Source organism: Macrobrachium rosenbergii, chromosome 37, assembly GCF_040412425.1.
Source record: "Macrobrachium rosenbergii isolate ZJJX-2024 chromosome 37, ASM4041242v1, whole genome shotgun sequence".
Lineage (NCBI taxonomy): Eukaryota > Metazoa > Arthropoda > Malacostraca > Decapoda > Palaemonidae > Macrobrachium > Macrobrachium rosenbergii.
In genome coordinates, this window is record NC_089777.1 from 31,739,037 (window position 1) to 31,749,036 (window position 10,000).

Sequence of the window (10,000 nt, forward strand, 5' to 3'; positions counted from 1 at the left end):
ATGTAATAACTTCTGATAATGAATTATTAATGTCACCATATACTGACGACGTTTTTCAGTATCTTGAACGTCAATATTCTTTACGGTGACTGGAATGGTGAGCACTTCTTCAACGGGGTTTCATTCAAGTGACTGCAAATTGCAAAAAAAGGCCTGAAAGCGCTAAGAATAGGGAGCTTATGTATCCATTAATAAGTATGCACTGTGACTGCAGTTCTGTTGTAAGGGTAGAGAGCATGATGATGGTACACTGAAACACCTTTAGAGACAGACGGGGTGCCCCACTCGTTTCAATAGCATTATTGCCTTCTTCATTTCACGTTTTTCCTTACTTCCAAATTACTGCCATACTTTCACTCAACTAGCATCTGGCCCTATTCTAACAAGCAAATCGAAATGCGATAACTTCTTAAGTAATATTGGATCTGGAAAAATAGAAAACTGGAAATGAAAGGTCTTTTGTGCTTTGCATTTCATCAGATATAAAATTAATGTTATGCATACATATATATACTGTATATATGTGTGCGTGTGTGTGTATATATATATTATATATACATATAAAACACTCACACACATATATATATATGTAAATATATATATATATATATATATATGTGTGTGTGTGTGTGTGTGTGTGTGTGTGTGTGTATAAAATTTTACTAAAATATGTGGTAGATCCTTTTTTTCTTACAGATAGTACCTACAACCGAATACCAGAACGGAAGATATCTCTTTTCCTGAGGACATCTTAGTATACAAATTTTTAAAATACTAATTAAACAATAAAAAAAACTATTAACCAGTGCTCGACCTCACCTAGACAGAAAGAACTACATTGTAATACGCTGAAGATAATAAACTAAACAAGGAGAGTGACTGACCAACACGAATCATTTCTACGCCAAGAACTACTTTGTAATTGCGTCTGTCAGAGAGCCTCAATAAAACACACTCCAATGACAGCTCTGTCAAGAGCCAATGCGTCATGTGTTTTGACGTACAGACATTAGCGTAAAATGACGATAATTGATGGGGATAATTGCAAAGTTCACGGATGGGCGAGGCGAGACCACCATCGAGGAGGAGGAGGAGGAGGCATTTACGGCTCGCTCTCTCTTTTTTCCCTTCGTTTGTTTGTTTATTTTGTTTATCACGGTATTGCACATCTACTCACTGCTAATTGTAAATACCACTACTGATCTCCTTAATTCTTTCGTGACTTTTTCTTTTTGTTTGTTTGCGTAAAATTTTTAATGCGATTCATAATATTTCCTCATGAATAATAATAATAATAATAATAATAATAATAATAATAATAATAATAATAATAATGGTGAAGAAATCCACAGTATGGTAAAACATTTACATCACTGTGGATTTCTTCACCATTTTAGTGGCTCATGCTACTATGACATTTTTATGAATAATAATAATAATAATAATAATAATAATAATAATAATAATAATAATAATAATAATAATAATAATTGTGCTATATGTGTACACAGCGTTTCTCTGTTTCACAACAAACAGGAGAGACTGGAGCCACTCAGCAGCATGAATGAGAGACTAATTAACTAACTGATTTAATAACACAAATGTCAGTCATAACAATATTATGGTGATGACTGGGTTAAGAGGGCAATGTTGCCTACAAAAAAAAAAAAGAAGTAAAAGACCAAAATGAAGTTATGGAAAGGAGAACGAAGCATACCCACCTGCCATTTTTATGTGGCTTTTGAAATAACCCCAAACATATACATGTCTGTATGTGTATATATATATATATATATATATATATATATATATATATATATATATATATATATATATATGTATATATATATATATATATATACATACATATATACATACTATATATACACATATATATGTGTATATATATATATATATATATATATATATATATATATATATATACTATATATATATATATATATATATATATATATATATATATATATATATATATATATATATATATATATATATATATATAGACACAACACACACACATATACATAAAAATACTGATAATATGTACTTCATTTGCACTAAAAATTCCATTGATAATTATTCTTTTTTTCTCTCTTGCAGGGCAACAGCTTGGAGTTGAAGGATAGTTTAGGAGGGCTAGGAGGTGGCGCGGCGTGGGCCTATCCCATGTATTATCCTTACGACACGCTCGCTGCTTATCCTTTTTCACATGGGTAAGAATCTCATTTGGAAGTTGTTTTTATCATTATTCAAGGTCGACGATGTTTCAGTAATTTCTAGGCTGACTTAAGACTTGTATATAATATACACATATGTATGTATGTATGTATGTAAGTATATGTATATATATATAAATATATGTATATATATGTGTTTATATACACACACAGTATAAGACTGCGCCAACTGAATAGTTTTATTTCTGGAATTTTGAGAGAACTTCAAAAACGGAAATAGGAGTGACCCTACACAAGTTAATAAACTGAGAGTTTGATTAAAAGTGTGTTAAAATCAGACTAGAGTATGTACCGTACTCTATAGCGATTTCAAGATTTAAATAAAAATCCTCAGTTCTAAATTAAAACCTCATTTAGGATTCGAAATCTTTGGCAAAACATTTGTGCGTGTTCCTGAATTAAGAAAACCGCATTCATAGGCGAAGGCACAACAAACAAGTCTACGGGAAATGAACGCCCACTTTGATTGCCCTAACCAATCATTTAAGGATGGACTATACTATATGGAGAGCGACGACTGAGATAAACTATACTTGGTGAGTTATCTAGCTTACGCCTATTAATTATGCTTGAGGTGACTAAAAATAGGAGAAGAATGAATGTGATAGTTAGAGGTACCGAATGCGATAATGAATTGATTGCACATTAATTTTTATTCCACCCGAAAAAAATAATTACGTACGAAGCAAATACATGAATAGGTTTGAAAGGAAAATTTTTTTATACTTTTGTGTTGCCTACAAAGTGAAAGGAAATGTCCTAAATCATCTAAGAGGTAACAACACAAAGCGAAATTTCATATATATATATATATATATATATATATATATATATATATATATATATATATATATATATATATATATATATATATATATATATATATATTTTTTTTTTTTTTTTTTTTTTTACCGATTATACCTTGCGTATAGGTTTTTACGGTCTCTCAAAACGCAAGGTATATATATATATTACATAAATAGATATACATATATACTTAAAATACACATATATATAAATTATATATATACTGTATGTATGTATGTGTATATATTGTTTAAAATATTTATGCAACCTTTTGCATGCATTAGAAATGTTTCATTCGCTAATTTGATTTTATTTTATTATCCAGAAAAGGTATAATTATTTTAATAACGAGAATTGGTATAAGTGGGACATACAGCTTTTTTATTATAATACTTTTCAAACTTCTATGAAATAAAACGAACTTAAAAAACAAAAGAAAAAGGTGAGGGCAGAAACAAAAGAGAAAAACTTCTCCACCACAATGCATATCACCTCTCGATTGCCTTTTGTTCAATTGCTATTGCTTCGAGGGGAAATATACCAGTTAATTTGGTTATTAAATTGTTGAAGACCACATTTTTTCAATTTTCAACTCTGTTTCTCGCTGCTGAGACAATCTTTAGCCGTGTCTGTAATGTTTAGCAAAATAAACAATGTTCACATGTAAGTTACATTTTAAATTTTAGTTTCAAAAGCTTTATTACATTACAAGGTTTAAAATATTTTCCAAAAACAATTCAATGCAACTTATGCAATAATTAAAATGCTCTCATTAAATGTTGAACTCATATAGATTGCGCTGAGAATATTACTCAATTCTGTAACGAATAATAATTGAGGGAAATGTAAAAAAGTGTTTTCACTAGTTCATACAATAGAAAGCATTTCAGTGATTTGTAAGCTGAACACACACACACATACACACACACACACACACACACACACACACACACATATATATATATATATATATATATATATATATATATATATATATATATATATATATATATATATATATATATATATATATGTGTGTGTGTGTATATATGTGTGTATATATATTAGTAGTAGAACTGTTACTGTTGTTTATTGCGCTTGAAACCACTGTTCATTATGCTGATTCAAACTAAAATTCGCTTTTACTGATAAGTTCCTGCTTTTAAAATCTCTTACTGGAACTGAAATATGCCATAACAACAAATTTCTTCCCACTGCGTGTTACCAGAAAGTGTTAACCTTTGTTTAACTGAGAAATTCTGTTCCTTCTATTATTATCAACTGACTTTACTACAGATGAGAACGCTCTTTAATGCAGAATTGATTGATATTTGAACTTATTAAAGCTAACTTGCCATAATGATCTTTATCCACCTATGTTTTCATTATGCAGTCAAGCTGACGACCACGTGCTGACTTTAATGGCTTTTGATTGGAATCCTGAGTTCACGCATACTTCGTTTATCATACTTTTTTGAGTCAATTGTAATCTTTTAAGGGCTACCCATACGAACAGCAGTCCGTGCTGGTATGTGGAACATCTTTTATAATGAGAACAACCCTAATTTGAGGATTGCATTACGAAAAAAAGTCAGTTAATTACAATGTATTGTTATCAGTTTCCCTTAAAATTTGTTTGATATTTATTCATTTTACAAGATTATTTAACAATTGGTAACCCAGTATTTCGCCAGTTCTGTGGTCTGTTAAGTGTACCATTTTTGGTTTTGCTTTTTGTTCCAATTGATCTGCCGTTCCCGATTACCCCATTATCGTCTTCCCTTGACTATCACTTCACCATTCTTATTCATGTCGCCTACACTCACTTCCATCATTCATCCTCTCTCTCTCTCTCTCTCTCTCTCTCTCTCTCTCTCTCTCTCTCTCTACTCCTGCATCTCCATCAGGTCCATATCCTTAGCTTCTCCCTATCTGCCCATCTATCATTCTCCACCGCCACCTCTTACCCAATCTTTCCCCTCCCCCATCATTCTCTGTGTCATTTGCTGCCACCTCTTATCCCTCTCCCTTCCCTCCCAGGGTCTTCCTCCCCCTCCTCCATCTCCTCCTCCTCCAACCCTACCCTCTGCCAGCTGCCTTTTTCTAGCCATTAATTTCTAAGGCAACACTCCCTCGCCACCAGAGTAAAGTCCTTCGGGGCCGGAGGAGTTTGTCTTACACCCAGTGAGTCTGAGGGATTATTGACTCTCCACTGTCTTCATCCCTCCTACCTTCTCTCCCCAAGCCCATCCCCACGACTGCTCTCTCTCTCTCTCTCTCTCTCTCTCTCTCTCTCTCTCTCTCTCTCTCCTGTCTTACCGTGTCTTCCTCGTCCTTACTCCTTCCTTCTCTTCATCTCCTCCACCTCCCAGTCAGTTTTCCTTCTTCCCCTCCAGTATCCTCCTCTTCCTCCTACCTCTCCTCCTCTTCCTCCTCCTATCGTGAGCCCCCTCCCCGCTCCCCCTCGGTTAAGCGCTCTGAAAAAGTAACTCTTCTTCATTTGGAATCAATCTGAATAAAAGTTTTATCAACAGGAGCCCCTCTCAGCTTCTCATATATTATGTATTCGATGGCTTTTTCGCACCCCCAGTCCTCTCGAAAACCGTTTAATTTGGGCGTTTTTACAAAGTGCGACAGGCGTATCCCGCGTGTTACGTTACCACTCACATCATGACCCTTACACGACTGTGACATAAGAGCACAAATCGCTCTTCCCCGACCGCTGATCGGATACAACCTTCTGTGGGCCTTATGCGGCGGCAGAGAGACGAAGTGGCAATGTCAGAATTTGACTATAAATTGCGGAGGGGCTTATTAGCCTCAGATTTTAGGGTGATTTACATATTTATTTATCGTTGGAAAATGGCCTTATTTAGATCACTCCTCTAGGGTGCCAATGGCAATGAGATGTAAAAGTGGTGACGGAGCCCAGGGAAATTGTCCGGGCGTGACGAAGACACGATATTATACTGACGACGACGATGCCGATGAAGACGTCTCCTCCTCCCCCTCCCCCTCTCTCCTTCTGCCCTTCTTCCCCCTTTCGCCAACTTCTCCATCCATCTTCTTCGTCGCCTTCCCAATTTTTTTTTTCGTTCCTGGAAGAACCCAAGCTCGCTTTTAAGGGCGTGTGCTTGCTGAAACTCTCCCGCCATACAGTCTTCTCTCTGTCATGGCCTATGGAATCTCCCGTAATCAATATGTTGACAAGGAATGGCTTAGTGGAGCCCAACGTATCAACAACTCAATTACAGAAATGAAGGTGGTATGGAGGGTGTGTGTGTGTGTGTGTGTGTGTGTGTGTGTGTGTGTGTGTGTGAAGGGCGAGGTGTGGGGGCCTGTATTACTGTAGGAGGGCCTTGCCGCAGCAGCCTGGTAATTTGATATGTTCAATTGCAGGCGATTGCTGGCATTCCTCAAGTTCACATCATATATTTTTCATGTTATGGGAACACTGTTGTAGTAAATGTTAGGTAAATATCGCTTCCCCAGCCATATGTTATATAAAAAAGTCATTTTCAAGAGCGGAGTTCCATACTTATCTAGAGAATATATCTGAGACGAGCGTTAGGAGGCCCTTTTATAAGTGAATTGGAAACTCTTATTATTTTTTCTTATCATTTCCTGATTCTGACTTGTCACGTTAGCAGGACAGAGAGGTCCGCGGAAGGCACACTCTATCAAAGCGAGAAGGGTATTACGCCATCCAGAAACTTTTTTGGAATGATGAGTCAAAACAAGGAGGTGGATGATGATGACAGGGCGATGGTATCTTTATGAGGCCTCTATTCATTTCTGTATTTCCTTTATTTTCAGTTGCTGATTATTTAATTCTTTATTCGAAGTAAAATTTATTTGTATTTAGCTTTACTCGAATGACACGAACAAAATAAAAGCTGTTGTAAATAAAGCCTGTGTTAATTAAGAACGTAGTAAAACCTTTAAATAATAAAAAACAAACAAACTGGGTTCTGTTAGCTGGGTGCATCGACGAGTGGAAAAAATATTTACATGAACATTACAATTAAACTTAACTTATTGTCCTAAATACAATCGTGTTTAACAACGTCCAATATCTATCAACTCACTTAAAAAGTTGATGCTAGAAAAAAGGGCGAAAATATTAACAAACCAAAAGAAGGAAAATTATGAATAATCATTGTTTAATGGCATGGAAATAAAAAAAAAAGAATAAAAACAATAACTAAATAAAGGTGAACAAGAATATCTACGTGAAAAGACCCCGGTAACAACAACACCAGTGCAACACCAAAGAATAAAAAACGAGGGAGACAAAAAAAAGAATAAGCAAGATAAGCTCTTTACTTAAGCAGCATCATTATCTGATAGTAAAAGAAGGGCGAAGCGCCTTTCTCGAACCGAGATCAAAAGCAACTCCTCTCACAGTTAACCTTCTACGACGGTCGCGGTAGCTCATCATTCTTCGAAATAGACCAAATAACTCACAATACAATTTACGACATACTTCGGAAAGTTTTAAAACCCGTTTCTTCCTCCCTCCATTCAGGCTGGTCCTCCCCCCCTCCCTACCTCTGCGAGTATGTCCCTACACCTTGAAGCAAAGAAATGTAAACACCGTTGTCGGGAATTGTAAATAAATAAAAACAAGTCGTAAATAAAAGTTGCCCTCTCTCTCTCTCTCTCTCTCATAAAAAACAGAGAGAGAGAGAGAGAGAGAGAGAGAGAGAGAGAGAGAGAGAGAGAGCACTACGAATGCAATTCCACTTGTATAAACGCCGTCCTACCATATACATGTATATATATTTTCCAGAATTTGCCTAGGCCCAGTCAGCTTACACAATCAATTCAAAAACAAATTTCTGATTAAGGTCATTCGATTTCGCCCATTTCCACACAAAACCAAAAACATTGACGCATTAACTGTAAACACTGACATTTAATTTAATCCCCAAATACTTTTCACCTGCAGTGCTCTCTCTCTCTCTCTCTCTCTCTCTCTCTCTCTCTCTCTCTCTCTCTCTCCAATCCCAGAGTCCCAATCTGTGCTGCCGGGAACGGGCTGTCAGATTAACTAGCCAATCATGAGTAATTAACGCGCTTTGTCCCTCGGATCTACCAATGAATACCAAACACGCGCTCAAGCCTGATTGGCCCGCAGAGTCATATTTTGAACCAATGGCACAGCCAGGTCTCCGGGTGTTGATCGTAAGTGCGGGGGAAGGGGTGGGGACAGGGATATATGGCCAGGAAAGAGAATAGAATAAGGAAGGGGCTGCAAGGAGCCTCTCGGGACAGGTTGTCGAAGAAGTCGAAATGTTTTCGCGTGCTCTTCGGTTGTTTTGGGTGTTCAATTATGGAGGTGTTTACCCGTACCTGCAGATTGCCGCCGACTAATCCAAAAGGCGTTCCAGCGAGATTCGAAAGGCATACGGGAGTCTGGCGGAGGCTCCGGAGGAGGAGGGGTTTGAATTGCTGTCAATTAGCAATTCGGCTGAGCATCATTAGAGGGCTTTGTCTGTGGACTGGTCGAAATCCCTCCTAAGCTGAGAGGGTCACAAGCCTACTAATGTCAACGCCAGTCTTTAGGTCGAGTATCCTGTTGGGGGAAGAACCTCGGAGGAGGCTAGTGGAGTACAGGGACCTTGTAAGGAGGGACGACATCAGAGGATGAGGATGGTTTTCTAGGGTCAAGAAAGATGATGTTCAACAGGAAAAAAATTAATTTGGAAATTTCATGCCAACATACCAAATTAAGCATTTAAATCTGATGTTGTAACCCAAATGTTTATCCACAGTTATTATTCATTTGGAAATAGATTAAGTACTTTTTTCAAACTTGTGCAGATGTGCCAATAATCTTTTTCGAGAATATCTTTTATATATATATATATATATATATATATATATATATATATATATATATATATATATATATATATATATATATATAATGTATGTCCCTAATATGTGTCTGTTTCTGAGATTTGCCACTGTTAATCACAATTACATCTGTTCTTCAACACAGGTATAGAAAATTTAGATCTTTGCGTAAACCAGTTTTATTATAAACAATTGTAAAAAAAAAATCTTTAGTGTTAGATAATATAGAATATAATAATTTTAGGAGCCATTATGTAATTTATCCTCTTGCACTTAATGAAACACCAATTACACTAAACTGCTAATAGGATGCTTACTTACATTTCATTTATAAAAATTTCAAGGGTAAGTAGACCCAAAAGCAGGCTTTAAGTTTCAATGTGAGCTGCCTAAAACAGTGGAGAATCGTACAGGAACTCAGTCTGCCTTTCGAAAAGCTCAAATGGAGCCATACTTTCTTCATGTGCTTATACAAGTGTACACATAAACACGCACACTCATACGCACACACACACACACACACACACACACACACACACACATATATATATATATATATATTTCAGCTTACACTTTTCCTACCTTTGATTTGGAGAGGATGACACTGGAAGGGCATATAACTACACCCTTTATATATATATATATATATATATATATATATATATATATTTATAGCTTACACTTTTCCTATATAATGATTTGGAGATATATGACACTATAATATATAAATAACTATACACCCTATATATATATATATATATATATATATATATATATATATATATATATATATATATATATATATATATATGTGTGTGTGTGTGTGTGTGTGTATGTATGTACAGTATATATGTGTACTGCGTGTAAGACAAGAGCTACGTACATGGTGCATTATTTGCAGAGGATTCGATAGGTTGCTATAATGTTGCGAAAGTTTTCTGAACAGGGGCCTGGTCAATGATTCAACACCTAAAAACTTAAAATATGGATTTTGTAGTGACCATTTTCTTGACTTCCCAGACATTTTTTTTTACGTGGAAACGGCTTAATTTTCAATAGCGTATATATATTAA

General features: G+C 35.6%; 1 protein-coding gene and 1 long non-coding RNA gene across 2 annotated transcripts in view; one reads left to right on the forward strand and one right to left on the reverse strand.

The window, feature by feature from the left end:
* LOC136825451 (putative iroquois-class homeodomain protein irx-1) overlaps positions 1-10,000 on the forward strand; it is a 204,381-nt gene that overhangs the window by 156,325 nt on the left and 38,056 nt on the right. The window contains 1 exon segment of the mRNA XM_067081923.1: positions 2,122-2,234. Within this exon segment, the coding sequence (XP_066938024.1) occupies positions 2,122-2,234 (113 nt within the window).
* Positions 1-10,000, reverse strand: part of LOC136825452 (uncharacterized) — a 236,904-nt gene that overhangs the window by 34,029 nt on the left and 192,875 nt on the right. The window lies entirely within an intron of this gene.